Source organism: Cannabis sativa, chromosome 3 (genome assembly GCF_029168945.1).
Source record: "Cannabis sativa cultivar Pink pepper isolate KNU-18-1 chromosome 3, ASM2916894v1, whole genome shotgun sequence".
Classification (NCBI taxonomy): Eukaryota; Viridiplantae; Streptophyta; class Magnoliopsida; order Rosales; family Cannabaceae; genus Cannabis; species Cannabis sativa.
Window position 1 is genome coordinate 15,376,973 of NC_083603.1, and position 19,238 is coordinate 15,396,210.

At 31.3% G+C, this 19,238-nt stretch overlaps 2 protein-coding genes across 2 annotated transcripts; one reads left to right on the top strand and one right to left on the bottom strand.

The window, feature by feature from the left end:
• Positions 1-8,699: 8,699 nt before the first annotated feature.
• On the bottom strand, positions 8,700-9,707 carry LOC133035937 (uncharacterized). The gene is made up of 3 exons (XM_061112379.1): positions 9,487-9,707; positions 8,956-9,382; positions 8,700-8,840 (listed from the first exon to the last, which is right to left on the bottom strand). The coding sequence occupies exons 1-3, from the start codon at positions 9,705-9,707 to the stop codon at positions 8,700-8,702; spliced, it is 789 nt and encodes a 262-aa protein (XP_060968362.1).
• Positions 9,708-13,514: 3,807 nt separating this feature from the next.
• Positions 13,515-18,829, top strand: LOC115722698 (nicotinate N-methyltransferase 1). The gene is made up of 4 exons (XM_030651974.2): positions 13,515-14,074; positions 14,161-14,497; positions 15,107-15,171; positions 18,412-18,829. Exons 1-4 carry the CDS (start codon positions 13,574-13,576, stop codon positions 18,709-18,711), a joined length of 1,203 nt encoding a protein of 400 aa, XP_030507834.2. The 5' UTR covers positions 13,515-13,573; the 3' UTR covers positions 18,712-18,829.
• Positions 18,830-19,238: the final 409 nt, after the last annotated feature.

Here is a 19,238-nt window from a genome sequence, read left to right on the forward strand (position 1 = left end):
TCTTTTAGGCCTTGTGTGAGAGTTGGGAGCCATAGAAGTGGGTACGACATACTGAACCCAGCACCCCCTCACATGAACCACCCCAATTGTGAAGGCCCATTTGCCTGATTTGAATGACTGTACTAGGTTAATTAGACTAGTTTAACCTAATAAAATTGATTAGCAACATAATTAATTTCATTTATTTTGAAATTAAATTAAGAAAATTATAGTTTAAAGAATTCTTTATTCTAAGCTAAACTATATGTATTTTCTTGTATTTAATTAAATATAGAATTATAACCATCTAGAATCTTTCTCGAACTTAATTTAAATTTTTCATTAAATATTCTTATTTAAGTTGATATTTAGTTATCTACAACTAACCAACTTAAATCTGAATATCTTTTGAATTTCAAATTTCAAAATTAAGTTGAGAAATTTTAGGCATTGGTTATTAAGATTCTTTAGATATTTTTTAAGTTAATATCTTTTCGAATATTAACTTAAAATGGAATATTTTCAAATTAAGTGGTTACAACTTAATTTTTGATATTTAATTAAATTTAAATTTGAAAAATATTTAAGTTCTAGATTTTTTCTAATACAACTTAAATTAGATATTTTTTCAAATTTTGTGGAAAAGATACTTAGTCAAATAAGATATTTTCTAGATAATTATTTCTAGACTACTTATTATTTCTAATATTAAATAGGAAAATATTATACATTGTGAAATTAATTATTTATATAATTAATTTTGGTACAATTTATTTTAAGTATATTTTTTCCTAGTATTAAACTAGAGATTAATAATTAAGCCTTCTCCACACTTAATTATTTATTTCTTGAATTTAATACATTTAATTAATTTGAAAATTAAATATCTAAGTTGATTTTTATCATCATACTTAAATATTTATTTTTCATGACATTTAATTAAATAGAAAATTATTTTTAGTTGAAATTTATTTTTCAACTAAATTTAAATAATTTTCAAAATATATTTTTTCTTTATTTTATTAATCAATTTTTGAAATTGCATTACTTAAATGCTAGAATTTCGAATTTTATTTTGAAAAATAGATTAAGTTGTAAATTAATTATTTATTTTAATTAATTCTTGGATCAACTTAAATCAATAATTTTTTCATTTATTGATTAATTTAAAATAAATTGAATTAAAGTATATTATTAGAAATTGAATTAATTAGTCAAAGGAAAATCTAGATAGATGATATTTTTGCTTGAAGTATTTTTCTAGTGTATTTAATTAAATAGAAAATTAATATTTAAGTTGATTTTCATCATCTACTTAAATATTTGAAATTTTTCTTATATATTTAATTAAATAGGAAAATTATATTTTTTGTTGTAAATTAATTTTATTAATTAATTTTGGGCCAACATTAAATTAGAATAATTTTTCCAGGATTTATTTTCTATTTTAATATGCATTTTTCGAAAATTGTATTCTTAAATACTTTAATTTTTCGAAATGCAATATATATATTTATAGAAAATCAATTTGAGTTGTAAATTAATTTAAATTAATTTTGTAACAACTTAAATTGAATATTTTTCTAAATATTTATTGGAAATTATTACTAAGATGGAAATAATTCATGTTATTTTCATATCCATCTAAGTAAAATTTATAAATATTAAATTAAAATTTATATTTAGAATTTTTTATTCTAAATTGGAAATTTTAATTAAATAAATATATATTTAAAATAAATAGAATAAATAAAGAGAATCAAAGAAAATACAACTCCTTTTAAATAATGAGCTTTTAATCAAAAGACATTCGATCTCCATTGTGGGTTTTACACGGCGTTTGTTTTAGTGAGTAATCCTCCCAAATGGAGGAACGTTCATTAGCGATTTCGCACCGTTTAACCTCGCATGATAAGTAGTTTGTAAGTGTTTTGTATGGTATGGATCACCCTAATGGTGGCGACCATACTTGACTTGCAAATTATGAAACAATGGTGGAAGCTCATAAGATAGAATTGCCTTGACTCTCGCCTAAACGGGACAACGCTGAATTCCAATCTTGATCGAATAAAAGGTTGCTAGAATGGTTATCATTTTAGATGAGCTGACAACTCTATTCAATAGATGATGCTTTGACTCTCGCCTAAACGGGACCTTTGTATCGCTTGTTGAAAAACCTTGGAAATTATTTAGGATTGTAAGTTTTAGTATTTTCACTTGTCATTCCTACTTGCTATATGCTTATAATTTCTGAATTGTGTATGAATTTATATTGAACCATGTTATTTTCTGTTATTAAGTTGTAGTTTAATTTCGAATCTTCATTGTTGGTCTAACATGTTTGTTTTTCTAATGAGATAAATCCCTAATGGATTTTCACCATTACACATACATAATAGTGTAAGATCTCGAAAGATAAATATTGTATATGCGACATCTAGCTGTTCATCAATTGATGACACCTTAGACTAGTATTTTTACAATATGAAACAAGAAGATTACATAAATAAGATTACTTTGTCTTTCGCTAATCGAAGCATCGTTGGATTCTTATTTATAAACGAAATTATCCTAATTCCTCTTAGCTTATTCATTTCTAATTAGCTTTAAAAACATATCATTGGATGAATGGTCTATAAATCATTTCATGTCATTATATTTTCTCTTAAGAAATTAAATGACGTATATGATTATAATCCCGAAATTCTATTCCCAATTGATATAAATCCTCAATCTTAGAAATCTCCTACTTGTATGGGCAAATCTGACTTAGAGTTTGAATTAGTAGTGGTGGTCCAAGAAAGAATTACTCATTATATTTGGTTGAATTTAAGTCTTTGACTTTAATTTTAGAATCCAAACAGAAATTTTCTTATATTTCTAATTCCATAATACAATACAGTTACACTTTCTCAAGTGTTCAACATCCATCTTCTATTAATGGATTAAAACTGTATGGAATATGAGTTAGGTATTCTGTGACCAGGATCCACTTGCAGTATTCTAAAAATTCTTTGATGTAACTAAACCTATGTCATCAAAAGACACTACCACATTTTTTTTAATCTATGGCATTTGTATCTTGTTCATAGTGGATTTGACAAGATCAATCTCTGCAAAGAGTTAATATGCCTATATCCACTGAAAGTAGTTCATCTCATTCGCAGATGAATGTACATTCAGGAGTGTATATGAGTTTTTCGTTGTATTCTTCAAACGAAAACTCTAGATTATACCTTTTAGCAAGAAATTTGAAATGTTTGAAAAATTTCATTAATTTCTAGCAATGGTTAAAACCATTAAGGTAAGTGGTTAAAGATCTTGCGAACTGATAGGGGTGGAGAAATAGTTAGTAGATATGCAGTTCAAAGATCATTAAATTGATTTTGAATTATATCCAAACTTACCTCCCCAGAAATTTCGAGTTGCATGTTAATGATTAGTTACTAGTCGTTGCCTAATTCCTTCCATGGTAATACAATTTCAGAATGATGTAATGGTTGTATACTTATTGTAAAACATTACTAGATTCATGGATGACCTAATCAAAAATCTTAAGAAAAGCTAGAACTGTGAACCATGGTTTGTTAGCTTTTCTAAATGATTAGGGGTGGACCATCCCATTGTCAATAGATAAGAAAGTGTTTGTTCAAACAAATACTACTTTTCTAAGAAAATGACTAAGTCTGAAAAACAAGTAGCAAATAAAGGAGATATTTAATTCTTGATTCCAAAAGTGTTCTATCATCTTATATAACATATGATGATCCCACTGCCTCTGTTGTCTTGTCACAACCGAAGAGATCAATACTATTTAGTTTTCTTAGACATAATTCACGGTGCCTTGTCGTAGTGGGAGAGTTTCTAGGAACTCACCTTCTTATGACTTGGGAGACACTAGTGATTAAAATCCATTGTGAGTTTAAACAAGTAATGGATTGTCAAGATAAGAAACTAAGAAGAAAGCCAATAGAACTATGGTTTAATCCATTCACATGGAATAACCTAAAGTTTTCTATTACAAGGACATAAAAGGAAATTTTAGTTAATAAGTCTATTCTATGGACTTAACAAACTTCCTGTTCCTAGTATTATAGGTTTGAGTTTATCTAAACCTATGGCTTGTGGTATACCTGGTAATTACTTACTCTAATGCAAGCAACTTACTTTAGTAAGATGCTGAAGCATTTTCTTTCTAATGGCAATCTATAGAAGCTTCACAACTTCTTAGACATAGATTTTATTTATCTAAGGAAAAGTCTTAACTATTCCAGAAAAGATAAAGCCATGAAAGAATTTCTTATATCAACAGTGAGAGGTCTTAGACATGCTTTTGTATGCCTTAGACCAGACACCTGCTGTTGAGTGGGAGTAATGAGTAGGTATCAGATTAATCCAGGAGAAGAACATTGGAAGACAATCAAGTAAATCTTAAGATTAAGAAGAGGAACTATATGTTAGTCTATAAGGGTGTGTTTAAAACTCTTAGACTACACCATATCAGATTTCGAAATTTGCCTTTGTGCTAGTAAATCTTTCTGATAAGATGGTGATTACTCTGGGGGTGGAATAGTGATTTTGGAGAAGTGTAAAAACCTATCTGAAGTCTCTAGGTCTACTAGAGAGGGACTGAATGTTAAGGTTGCAGGAAAGGTACTTATTCAGTCTAAGGAAAGTTCTATACATTTTTGGCATCATTCCAAATTGCCTTAAACTACTAGTGTTAATTTCCTGATTAACCAAAAGTAGTTGCCAAAGATATAGAATCCAGTATCCCAAGAGAGTAGACATATAGAGAGGAATTTCACATTATCAATGATTTTGTGATTAAAGGAAGAGTAATGGTGGAGAAAAGGTTGTGGTTAATTCAACTTTTCTGATCCTATTACGAGGAGTTTACTACTACTACACTTGATTTGTATATCAAGGTGTTGAGATTATTTGAAACACACTTTTTGTTTTATATTAGTGCAAGTGGGAGTTTGTTGGGTTTTATGCCCTAAATAAAACTCATTTCAATATAACCAGATTTGCTTATTAATATAGATCAGAAATAACATTTAATGTTGCATGGTTCACATGATTTATTTCATGATTATATGTACATAATGTATAAATTCATCTGAAACCCTTTTCACATACTTGATCCTGTTTATTGTGCCGTCAACACATTGGAAAGTAACATGACTATGTGAATAAAGTTTTTCTAGATTTATCAGACACAGGGTTTTACTGATATGATAATCTACAACAGAGTTTACTTGCATTTGGAGAAGTGCTATGTTCTTTCCAGAGCATTGGTTAAAGTAAAGCTCAGGTTGGATGCATGGAGTATGCATCGGAAGGGACCGATATTGAACTTTGACTTAGATTTAATTAAACTTACCGTAAAATCTATTCAAGTCAATATCGCCTAGTTGATCCTAGATCAAATGATCTTAATCCTGTTATGATTAGGCTCAATCTTGAAAGGCTATTCGTGTTCCTTGAATTGTTAGTTAAGCCTACCTTTAGGTCAGGGTGATACGTACTTTTTGGGAACACGGTAGTGCAATTGAGTGGGAGCGCTAGCATAAACATGGAATCTATAGCTTCTATCTGGCGAATAGTAAGCAAAGGATGATCTCCTTCGAGCTTGACCAAACGAAAATAAATGGTGGAGATCTCATTTCACATAAGCTGAAATATCATTTATACGGGGTCAAGTGTTTTAAGGAATAAATACATTGTAGGGTGTAACGGTAATCTAATCCCTTTACAGTGTAGATCATTCATATAGAGGATAATTGATCACATTAGGATTATAACAATGGATAACTAATGATGTGTCTATATGGTGGAACATATAGAGCATTCTATATACTGAGAGTGCAATTCTAAGTTCTATGCGTGGATTCAACGAAGAATTAATAAGTTAGTGAATTTTAGTGCTAAATTCTTGATCTACTTATTGGAAGCTCGGTTATATAGACCCATGGTCCCCCCACTAGTTGAGATAATATTGCTTGTAAGACTCATGTAATTGGTTTTGATTAATCAATTATAATTCTCAAATTAGACTATGTCTATTTGTGAATTTTTCACTAAGTAAGGGCGAAATTGTAAAGAAAGAGTTTTAGGGGCATATTTGTTAATTATGATACTTTGTATGGTTCAATTAATAAATATGATAAATGACAATATTATTTAATAATTATTTATAGTTATTAAATAGTTAGAATTGGCATTTAAATGGTTGAATTAGGAAATTGGCATTTTTGAGAAAATCAGATACAAAAGGTGTTAAAATTGCAAAATTGCAAAAAGCAAGGCCCAATCCATTAAAGCTATGGCCGGCCACCTATTGTAGTATTTTAAGTTGATTTTTTCATTATTTTAATGCCGTATAATTCAAATCTAACCCTAGTGGAATGCTATAAATAGATAGTGAAGGCTTCAGAAAAATAAGACTTTTTCCTGACACTTCTGATTCAGAAAACCTGAGCCTTCTCTCTCCCTATCTTTAGCTACCACTTCCTCTTTCTCTTCCTTTTAATTTCGAAATCCTTAGTGATTAGAGTAGTGCCCACACACATCAAGTGATACCTCAATCATAGTGAGGAAGATCGTGAAGAAAGACTTTCAGCAAGAAGGAGTTTCAGCATCAAAGATTCAGAGAAAGAGATCCAGGTTCAGATATTGATAATGCTCTGCTACAGAAAGGAATCAAGGGCTAGATATCTGAACGGAAGGAATCATTATATTCCGCTGCACCCAATGTAAGGTTTCTTAAACTTTATATGTGTTTAATTTATCGTTTTAGAAAGTTCTTATTTAGGATGTTAATAAACATACTTGTGAGTAGATCTAAGATCCTGGTAAAATAATTTCCAACAAGCTTCTCTCAATTAGGCAGCGCGACATGACAATCAACCAATACTTCACCAAGGTAAAATCTCTTTGTTGCAAAATCTCTACATTAGACTCTGGTGCTGGCATGTTAGATGCTACAATTAGAAGAATTATTATTCATGGATTAAGGCGAGGATTTAGAAATTTTATTGCTACAATACAATACATAAGAAAATTCAAGTTAGACATTTTGTAGCAAAGCATCGGACCAATATTGGGAAAATATCGAACCAATATCGAACACAATAATATAATACAAATAAAAAATGCAATAACTATCGGTCCCACTATCGAACCCAATCGTCCTCTATCAAACCTACATGCATATTTTAAAAAAAAATGCTATAACACTCGTAACCCATATCGGGCCCCAATCGTCCTCTATGAGACTGACTATCGAACCTACAGTAAACAAGTATAAATATAGAACCCACTATCGGGCCCCCATCGTCCTTCATTGGACACACAAACATTCTGTTTGGACAATAAAGTATTAATAAATATCGGACCCCCAATCGTCCTTTATCGAACATACAAAAGTCTATCAAAGTATAAAACATTACAATAAACATCGGACCTAGCATCGTCCTCTATCGACCTAAGTTTGAAATACCAACATAATCAGCCCTATATCGGGCAAAAATAAGCCCTTTACCTTCAACCTCCAGTCTATTTTTTCAACTCAGTACATCAACCCTACATCGGGCTTGATGTAAAAACCTAGATTTCACCCGAGAACACAGATTTGACCCCAAAAGTTTCTAATTCTAACCCTAACTTACAGATCACAGAAAAATTTCAACAAACTTATAAATTTTACTCTAAATCAATAAACATATTAATCCAAACACCCAAAAATTCAACAAACTCGAAAATACAGGGCTGGAAAATTTACTTTAGACATTGCCGCGTGTGGTCGTGGGTTGGTGAGGGTCCAACAGGGTAGTGCTCGTTATTGGGTGGTCGTGGGTTGGTGAAAGTTAGTCCTAGGTCCAAGTTCGCAGTGGTTTTTGGGGGTTGAGGCGGTTCGGTGATGCTAGAGAGAGAGAGAGAGAGAGAGAGAGAGAGAGAGAGAGAGAGAGAGAGAGAGAGAGAGAGAGAGAGAGAGAGAGAGAGAGAGAGAGAGAGAGAGAGAGAGAGAGCTGAAAAGTTTTAAAATAAGGAGGCTAATTTGGAGTTAATACATTTGTTGATATATTCTACCAATATTGAGTATTATAAATTTAAGGTATTAATTTTAAAATTAATGTCTAGATATTAAATCTAATTTGCCAAAAAGAATCGACCAATCTCCAATATAGGTGATGGTATGTATATCAACATGCTTTATCACCAAAACATATTAAAATAGAATAAAATTATAAAAGAGTGCCAAATTGTACCCAAACTAGACAATCAAGCCTTCTTTCAACAAAAAAATGATAATTTTTGTGAGGGAAAATACTTGTTATTATTAAACAAACAATGATTCGTTTACAATAACAGAGTAAATAGGTGGAGGGATAACCTCCAACCAAGAATAAGTCTCATCCACCCCTAATGCAAACTTAGCAAGACCATGGGCCGCTTCATTTCCAGAATATTTGACATGTGATACATTTACATTAGGAAAAATGGATAAAAGACTAATAACACAACCATTAAATCTGAAAAAGATGAATTTGAATTGAAGGGAGCTTTCAATGCATTTTCCACCATGAGTGCATCTGTCTCAATTTGCATAATTGGTATTTGTTGCTGAATAGCCCAATTGAGACTGTGGAAGAGTGCTTTGGCTTCCATTTCATGAGATTTAAAGTTACCTACAATTGGCATTGACAAAACAGCCACTACATGTCTGTAAGCATCTTTAATAACAGCCCAACACCAGTGGTACTCGTTGAGGAATTGACAGCCACATCCACATTGGGTTTAAGGGCGCCTGGAGCTGGTGGAGACCACGGTGTTGATGATGTAGTAGTTGTACATTGCTAGTGCAGAAATAGCCGAAGCAGTAGGCTTTCGTTGAGCTGCTCAAAAATTCTGAATAAACACAGTGGAAAAAGTAGCTAAATCCTTGGCAACTCTTGCTTTACAACCATGTACCACTTTATTACGTTCAGTCCAAATAGCCCACATTGTACAAAAAATTTGTTCCATCTCCAATTTGGTGTAGGTTGTTGAAAGATGTAACAAGTAGTCTCCATTACGCATTGATGTACACGCGTTCCAATTGAACATATAGTTTTGAGCTCTCCAAACAGCCTTGGCATATTTGCAGCTAAAATGAGCATGTCTCGTTGGTTCCCAAGCTTGTCTACAAATGGAGCAAGTGGAATCAGTAATGATCTTTCTTTGAACAAGTGAAGTAGCCACAGGTAGAGCATCATGAATGACACGCCAGGCAAAGATCTTGACTTTTTGTAGGGACCAAAAGAATTTCCACCATGACAAGGATGACGAGGAGCTAGAGCCAGGGTCTTTGTCTTCAAGGGAAGTTGCAAGAAGATAACCACTTTGTACTGTTATATTCCTGAATTGTGATGATGTCAGATAAGTTTATCATTGGGGTTGAAGTAGCTCAACGGTATAGTGAGGATCTTTACAACATCAAGCGGACAAAAAACCTGTTGCAACATGGAGACATTCCACTGTCTTTCCTCCGTAATGGAATTTGCTACAACACCGTTTGAAGAGCCAATGTATCTTGTTGGGAAGATAGTAGTATAACCGGGGATCCAAGGATCGGAAGCACATTTTACAAAACGACCCTCACCAATTTTCCATCTCAATCCTTTGGTCAAAAGATCACGACCCCACTTTTTACCTTGCCAAGTCAACGAAGGGGAGTGACCCATACTTGCTTCAAGAAAGGTGTTATGGGGGAAGTACCTGCTTTTGAGTAATTGTCTAAGGAGTGAGTCTGGATTTTCAACAAGGCGCCACGCTTGTTTAGCTAATAAAGCTTGATTGAAATGGATAAAAGACTAAAACCCCATTTCGCCCTCTCCCTTGTTTTACATAGCAGATTCCAAGAGCGCCAATGGATTTTGGACCCATTCTCATTCATACCCCACAAAAAATTAGCCATCATACTCTCAAGTTTTTTGCAAAAGTTGTTAGCCCAAGATATGTTTCCAAGAGGGGGGGGGGGGGTGAATTGGAAATTTATACTAATTTCGGTAAATCAAAACTTTTAACACAAAATTAAGCAATTAGCCACTTAATCAAATAAAAGCAAGTAATATGGCAAGCAATATATTATTACAAATAATCAAACTTGTAAAATAAAGAGTTTAAGGATTAGAAGATGCAAACTCTCGATTTTTACAAGGTTCGGTAGAACTATGCCACCTACGTCCTTGGTCTTCAAAGCTATGGACCTAGCTTTGAGTTCCAATATCGAGCCAAGTTAACGGGCTTGACTAACCCTTACAACCGGGGAATTTTTCACCAAGGTTTTTCCCAAACCTCTCACAATAGTTTTCTTCCAAGGACTATCAACCTCGCCGGATTGTTGAAGTGCCAATCTCACTTTTCTCGGGTTGTTTACAAAATCAGTGTCAACCTCACCTACAACCGAGTTGTTTTTCTACCGGTGCCAACCTCACCTCTCAATACAATGAATATGTAATTTTGAAATACAAAGCAAACTCTCTCTAATAAGATGGAAAACAAAGTAAAATCCTAGAGAGAATTGCAAGCACACTAGAGAAGATAAGAACAAGTTTGGCTCAAGTGTGTGTGGTTGGTGTGTTTATGAAAAGATGATAATTCTTTAGTTTAGAACACTTAGAATGATATTATATGATGAATAGAAGCTCAACCAACCTACATTTTTGAGTGAAAAAACGAGTTTATATAGTGTAGGAATGAAAACTAGCCGTTTATAGCCGTTAGCACATTTTTCGAGGACACTTCAGCCGTGATCCGGAATTCCGGATTGGTTACAACCAAAATTCCGGTTGGCAACCGGAATTCCGGATGGGAACCGGAATTCCAGATGCAAAAGGTTCATTTTTTTCGAACTAAAACGTGCATAACTTTTTACTCGTTTATCCGATTTTAAAAATTCCAGTTGCGTTCTCTTAGTTAAATGATATGTGATCTTAAAAATCAGTTTAGAAAATTTAGATATCATTTTTTGTGAAATAACTTGTCGCACAAGTTAGTGAGCCAAACTTTTGAACTTATAAATCCTAGTGTACTATGCAAATCACTTTAACAAGACTAAAGCAAATTTATACCATTTTATTTTGAGTAGTCTTGATGTAGATGAGCCTCCTAGCTTGATTTTCATATTTTTGATCCCATGTTGAATTTTCCCGAGAGTTGACTTTTGACTTTGACTTTGACTTTGACTTTCGGGTTGACTTTTGACTTTGAGCTTTTTGAAGACCTTTTTTGAATAGGGTCTTGACTTGTTGATCCCTTGATGAATCTTTTGCTCTTATGAAGTATGAAGCAGTTTATATACTTGTTGAATCTACTTCTTTGATTATGTTTGACTTTACCGAGCAAATATAGATACTCTGTGAACTTGCTTGCAAAATAATCAAGAAAAGATTAGTAACAAATAATAATCAAATATTTGTTTATCATCAAAATAAATGAGTGAATGAATTTTAGTCAACAAAAGTGACCCGGTAGCCGAAAGCAACTCATAGCATAGGTTGGGATAGATTGAACAACAGCCTTAAGAAGAACTTCTTGAGCACCAGCTGAGAAGATCTTTGCACTCCAAGAGTGCATAAGTTTCCAAATATGTTCCTTGATATTGCTGAAAAGTTCTTTCTTGTCTCTTCCCGAATAAGATGGCAAGCCAAGATATCTTTTATGACACTCACGGATTGGCATAGAGAGGTGTCGATGGAAGAACACTTAGGTTGCCAAAGTAGTATTCGGAGAAAAAGATATCACAAATTTATCAGGATTAAGAACTTGACTCGAAGCACGATGATATGTGTCTAAAACCCTCTTGATGGCAAGGCATGAGCTTTCATTAGCTTAACAAAATAGAAGACTATCGTTGACAAAGAGTAAGTGAGAAATGGGTGGTGCACGCCTTGTGAGTTTGAAACCATGTAGATTACCAATACTCTGTTCATGTTGCAGCAGCCTATATAAGCCTTCAGCACAAATCAAAAAGAGATACGGAGATAAGGGGCAACCTTGGCTTAAGCCTCTTGTAGGAATTAAGTTACCAGTGACTTCACCATTGACAAGAAAAGAAAAGTTGTTAGTAGTAAGGCAGCCCATGATAAGCATAATCCAACCATCTGCAAAGCCCATTTTCCTCATAACTTCTTCAAGGAATCTCCATTCAACTCTGTCTAAAGCCTTGCTCATGTCTAATTTTATGGATGCAATGCCATTTCGTCCCGTAGTTTTATTTTTAATTGCATGAACCAATTCAAAGGCAACCAAAATGTTATCCGTAATCAATCGATTAGGCAAGAAGGCACTTTGCGTAGCAAAAATGACCAAAAGGAGGACCTCCTTGAACCGCGCCACAAGGATCTTGGTAACCATTTTTGAAATGACATTGCAAAGGATAATTGGCCTGAAGTCCTTCATTGATTGTGGTTTCTTGATTTTTGGAATGAGAATTATGATTGTAGGGTTGAAAATTCATGGGTCAGCTCCATTGTTCAAAATACTAAGCATAGCACAAAGTTTTTAATATTTTTACGATTTTTTAAATTTTATTTACATAAAATATGATATTTTGGTGTATTTTTATATTGTCTTCTTGTTATTTTGTTATTTATATACTCTTTTTATGTTGTTTTAATATTATTTTTATGTCTTTTTTTTTTTTTTTGTATTTTTTATAAAATACTAGGTGATTGTTACGTGCCAAGCCACGTAGTGTTAGTTTTATTTAATATTTTAGTTTTTTATTTGAATTAATAATTAAAATAGTATAATTATTTGAACGATTTGTTTTATAAAAATAAAATATGTGTCAGTATATTTAGTAAGTAAAATATAGTTGTGTTATAATAATGTATGTTATTAATAGTAAAATGTACATTAATCTTCTAATTGAAAAAAGTTCTATTATCTCATTTCATATCTAATAATAGCTACACAACTATATATTTATAGACTTTCACATTCTTTGCAAATTACTAATAAGCACCAATAATATTTTCATATTCTAATATTTTTCAACCTTCTCCTCTTGGTGGTAAAATTAAAAATAAAACTAAAAATAAGCACAAACATATAAGGTAAATACTAATTACAGCCCATTTTATCTTTTTTTTTTATTATTTTTTTAAGCCCAAGCCCAAAAATCTCTAAGCCAACCCAATCAATATTCTTTTATATTATCTTTTCTAAATATTTTATCTATATTTTTCTTTTTTAAAAAATAAATAAAAAAATTATTAATATTCTCCCAAGATAGGTTTGTTAGAGAGATATGTGGCTAAGATGATTTTTTTAATTTAAAAAGAGATTATTAATATTTAAAAGATTGTTTATTTAAAAGATTGTTTAATTTTTTGGTTTAATTATTGGGTTTATTTTTTAACGGATCAAACCTAATCGTTAAATTTAACCTAATATTCTTTTATTTTTAAGTATATTCTGTTAAACCTAAAATGTAAACCAAGAAATGTCGTGCCTAAAAAAAAAACTTTAGATATAAAAATATAGATTTTTTACAAAAATTAACGTGACAATCGACCAAACCTCCAATATAGATGATGGTTGTATGTTATTGGTTGGTTATACTGCGAAACGACACATCACGTGCACGAGTACTTATCTTCCCCCAAAAAAGCAAAACCCTCATCTCTCCAAAGACGCAAAAACACTGAACATTAAACCCACAAAGAAAAAAAAAATGGCGGACGAAGAGACCAGCGAGAGCCGCAACCAGGCGAGGCTAAAGATACTTGAGCTGGCCAACATGATCAGCGTCCCAATGTCGTTAAACGCCGTCGTTCGCCTCAACGTTCCTGATGCTATCTGGCAAGGAGGTTCCAATTCTCCCCTCACCGCTTCTCAGATTCTGACACGTGTCCTCCCCTCCCGCGACGGCGCCGACGCCGAGAATCTCCAACGCCTCCTCCGGATGCTCTCCAGCTACGGCGTCTTCGAAGAACACCTCAACGGTTCAGAGAGAAAGTACTCTCTCACCGACGTCGGTAGAACTCTCGCCACAGACGCCGATGGCTTATCCTACGGGCCGTACGTTCTTCAACACCACCAGGTATTCTCATCAATTAATTAATTTTGTATTTAAATACATTTTTTAAAAAATAAAATATGTTGATTATCAAAATCCATTTTTGGTAGGACGCGCTGGTGAGCGCGTGGCCTCTTGTGCACGAGGCGGTAGTGGATCCAACGACGGAGCCGTTTGTGAAGGCGAACGGAGAACCGGCTTATGATTATTACGGGAAGAAGCCAGAGATGAATGGGTTGATGCAGAAGGCTATGTCGGGCGTATCTGTGCCGTTCATGAAGGCGATATTGGAGGGCTACGATGGGTTTAAAGGGGTCCAGAAATTGGTTGACGTGGGTGGTAGTGCGGGGGATTGTCTGCGGATGATCCAGCGTAAGCATCCCAATGTACGCGAAGGAATCAACTTTGATCTGCCTGAGGTGGTCGCTAAAGCGCCACCTATTTCTGGTCAGATTACGTTACATTTTTTTGACATAATTTTTATTTTATTTTATTTTGATATTGAGTGTGAGAGATTTAAAGTTCGGACTTCCTTATTAGGATGTGAAATTATTAGGTTATATATAAGAGCATCTCTATCTCCGTTGGTGGTGCACAGGTGATAAAAGTACTCAAACTATTAAAAAAATATTTATTTCTTTTATTTTTCATCCACTTAATATTTGGCACACATCTCTCTCTTTTTTTTTTTTTTTTTTTTTTTTTTTTTTTTATGTATAGTAATAAAATAATAATAATGAAAAAAATGCTGTTATAGATGTTGTTCAATAGTGACTATTACTTTTATTGAATATTGAACCTAAATAAATAAAGAAATGATAAAAGTTCATCGTGTAAATATTATAAGAAATTGGTAACTAATTATATAATAACACTTACTATGAGTGTTTTATAGTAATGCTCTTGAATATGTGACGTGAATAATTTACAGCAATTTCAGTAGAGATGTCTAATTAAATAAATAATTAATTAATTAATTTAATAATGTTTATAGTTTTCTAAAACAAAAATTCAATATTTATTATTATTGATTATTTAGTATGTTTTAATTTTCAGGGATTATTCACGTTGGCGGTGACATGTTCAAGTCGATTCCTGAGGCAGATGCAATTTTCATGAAGGTGCGTCAAAATATATACTAGAATGATAATGTGCCAATGGCACTTTTCAAATTTTCTTTTTATAAGTTAAATTTCATTATATCTATATATACTTTTTTTTTCTTAAAAAGAAAACCTGTACAATGTATTTCTGTTTATAAAATACTCCATCTAATCTAATATGTACAAACCACATAATGAAAATATTTGTACTTATTTATTGGATTGAAAAATCTAAAATCAGTACTAATATTATAACAAAATAACTACATGAGAATTTTTGCCGCTAAATACATAAGAATTTAAATGCAATAAAATGATTACATAGAGAATTTTGCCACAAAAAATTTATAGAAGAATTGAAATCCGTACTCATATAGTCATTTTGTTACAATATTAGTCTCTTTGTTGTCACCAACTCAAATACTAATGTTGCATCAAATGTGGTTGGAATTTTTGCCGCCAAAGATAAACTAGGTAAGGATTTAAGTACAACAAAATAAATTACATAAGAATTTTTGTCACCAAAAAATCTACATAAAGATTTAAGTGCAACAAAGTGAATTATATAGGTGCCGTTTGGTAACACTTTTTTAATCAGTTTTTTGTTTTTAAAATTGAAAAAGTGAAAATATTTTTCAAAAACATGTTCTATAAAACTGTTTTTACTTTTCAATTTTTTAATTGAGAATCAAAATTTTAAAAACAAAAAAAAATCACTTTCAATATTTCTTTAAACAGTTTTTCTTTTCTTAATCAATATCTTGGACTTCAATCCCAAATCCCCCCACGGCCCTGACGCTAAACCCGACCTCTAACTTGAACCCAAATCCAACTCCGAACCTAGACCCGACGTAAATAAAATCAAAAAATTAAAATGAAAACAAATTTTACAGAACACACTTTTGTTTTCTGTTTTTAAAATTGAAAAATAAAAGTGGTTACAAAACGCATTTTTATTTTTCAAAAGCAGAATTTTTAAAAACAAAAATTTTACTTTCATTTTATGATTAAAAAATTAGAAAACAAAAGTGTTACTAAACGACACCATAAGAACTTTTGTTGCAAATTTTTCTAATAATATTTTTGTCTCCTGAACATTTGATAATATCAAGTCCGTCTAAAGTTAATTGGAGGCTTGGGCAAAAATATATAAATGAGTTTTTTTTTTTTTTTTTATATGAAAAAAATAAAAATCTAAAATATAGTATTTTGAAAATATAATTTAGTCATTTTCTTAATAAAATATCAAATGTAGTATTTTAAAAAATAAATTAAGCAGTTTTTTTAGTAAAATGAATATATTTTTTAATAAATAATAGTAAAAATACAAAATATTATATTTTTATGAAACAAATTTGGGGCTTTTTTGTTAAATAATTTTTTAGGCCTAGGTGGGGGCCTTGGGCGTGGGCCCCTACTGTCCCACCCTTGAATCGGCCATGAATACTATCAGGTCGTATTTCTTAAAATATACTACTTGTTATTAATATTTTTTCTCGAACTTTTACATTTACAGACTTTTAGTTCTTTTGTAAGATTTCGTCCTACTTTATCGTTTAAAATTAAATACTAACTTGTCTTTGATAATTCTTAAAAAATTATTTCAGATATTAAAATAATAGAAAAATCCTTTTAAATGATTAAGAAAATTAAAAGAGAAACTAAAATTTTAAAACTAATTAAATGATTTAAAAAATTAATTATTTTTATTAAAAAATTATTTAAATATGAAAAAATATATTAAAAATATTCATTTTTTATACAAACTTAATTTTATGGAACAAGCTTAAATCTCTTATTTTTTTTTTTCCAAGACTCTAGATTTGCTAAAGTATGTAAATATAAATGAGCTATTTTTATTGGATTTATTTATTATTTTTTAAAGGCTAATTAGCAATTTATCCCCCAAACTTTGACATATACTTAATTATGCCCTCAGAATTTTTTTAGCCGTTAAAATTTTTTCCTGAACTATTGAGATTCTTAGATTTAAGGCCTTTTGTCTAATTTCATTCAATTTTACTGTTTCAGTGATTGTTTATGTACTAAATCATGCTCCCCAGGCTTTGATATCTACCAAATCATGCCCCTCAAACTTTGATATGTATTAAATCATACCCCCTGAACTTTCATCTATGTTAGAATTTTTTTTACTAAAATTAGACAAAAATCCTTAAATCTAACAATCTTAATAGTTCAGGGAGAATTTTTAACGGTAAAAAAAGTTCAGGGGGCATGATTTAGTACATGTTAAAGTTCGGGGGGAAAAATTGCTAATTAACCTTTTTTAAAATATGAGTATATAACTATAAAGAAGGTTGACTTTTTTTTCTTCAAAAAATCTTACTTTTTGTTTAAAAGATTTATTGATTTTTCAATCATTTTTGTTATTTTTTAATATATATGTTTGTGAATAAATTAAGTTTTAATTTTTTTTAGGAATGATTTTTTTTTTTTACTTTAAATATTTATTTTTAATAATTTTTTTTTATTTTATAGGTTTTTATATTTTGTTAAGAATTAATAAAAAATTATAAATTGGGAATTACTTCATATATTATTTTTTAATTTTTAATGTTTTTTTTTTAAAAAAAAATTACAATTTAGGTTGCTCCCGTAGTATTTATGCAGATTACTGAATATATTTTAGTTGTAATTTAAATTACCATGTTGGTTGCCATGTGAGTTTCTATATAGATTTCCGTAAAAATTTTAAAAAATTATTTCATTATGAAACGAGGCAAAATTTAGTGTTGGGTTCATAGGGTAAAATTGCTACTTGAAATACATTATTTTCACCTTAATGCAATATTATATTATATTTTTACAACGTGCAAATAAAAATATTTTTCAGAAAAAAAAAACTAAAAAATCAACATAAAAAAAAATTCAAAAATATATATAATTTTAAATACTTTGTACCAATTTTTTATTTTGCTTTTCCAGCAAAAATATATTATTAATTGTAACATTTGGCATACGAATCTTATTGAAAAATGTGTACGATTCATTTTTCTAGCAATCTGGCTAAAAACAAAAAGAAAGAAACATCGTAGGAGATATCACCAAAAGAAGAAAAGGATAAAAGAGTACGTATTTTACACAAAGACACTGAAACCTAAGGATAATGATAGTGAATTCCATGACAGTGAGTAGTAAATTTTCCCCAAACCCAAACTACTTATGAGAATTCTTATACTTCTGATTTAGCACAAGATCATTAATGGATTTATTGTTTGTTGACATTGACTATGGCAGTGGGTTTTAACAACATGGACGGATGATGAATGCAAATTAATCATGGAGAATTGTTTCAAGGCACTCCCAGAAGGAGGTAAGTTGATAGCTTGTGAACCGGTATTGCCAAATGAAACCGATGACAGTCACCGAACTCGGGCTCTCCTAGAAGGAGACATCTTCGTCATGACAATCTATAGGGCCAAAGGAAAGCACAGGACAGAAGATGAGTTCCGAAAGCTCGGCCTCGCTGCCGGTTTCCCTAATTTCCGAGCTTTCTATATTGATTATTTCTACACTGTCTTAGAGTTTCAGAAGTAGTAGTAGAGAAGTAATGAATGATAACTTATTTAGAAATAATGGTAGAGGGAATAAAATGTAACTTTCTCTAGAAATTCATAACAAAATTAAAAAGATTGTGATTTTTGTTACATTTGAATTTGGAATTTGTTTTGCCAAGTCATAATTTATTATGTACTTGATCATAAATTTGTGTACTTGAGTTTACGGTTTATTAAAAAACTATTCAAAATCCAAATAACTAGATTTCTTATGAAACTCTTTCATTCTCAGTCGGGTTGCACCACTAGAAAAGGGATTTAGGTGACTATTTTAAATAATTGGATATACGTTGGTTCGTAAGACTGATGTCTATGCTATTGAGTATTGACACAAAATGAGACGGAATAGGTGTTGGTTTATGTTAGTTCATAAGATTGATGCCTATGATACTGAGTATCGACACAAAACGGGATGGAATAGGTGTCAGTTACAAGCAGTCATTATTGAGCATTAACGATCGTTTGGAACTGACAGTAAGAAAAAGGTCACCGTTCTACATGGTCGCT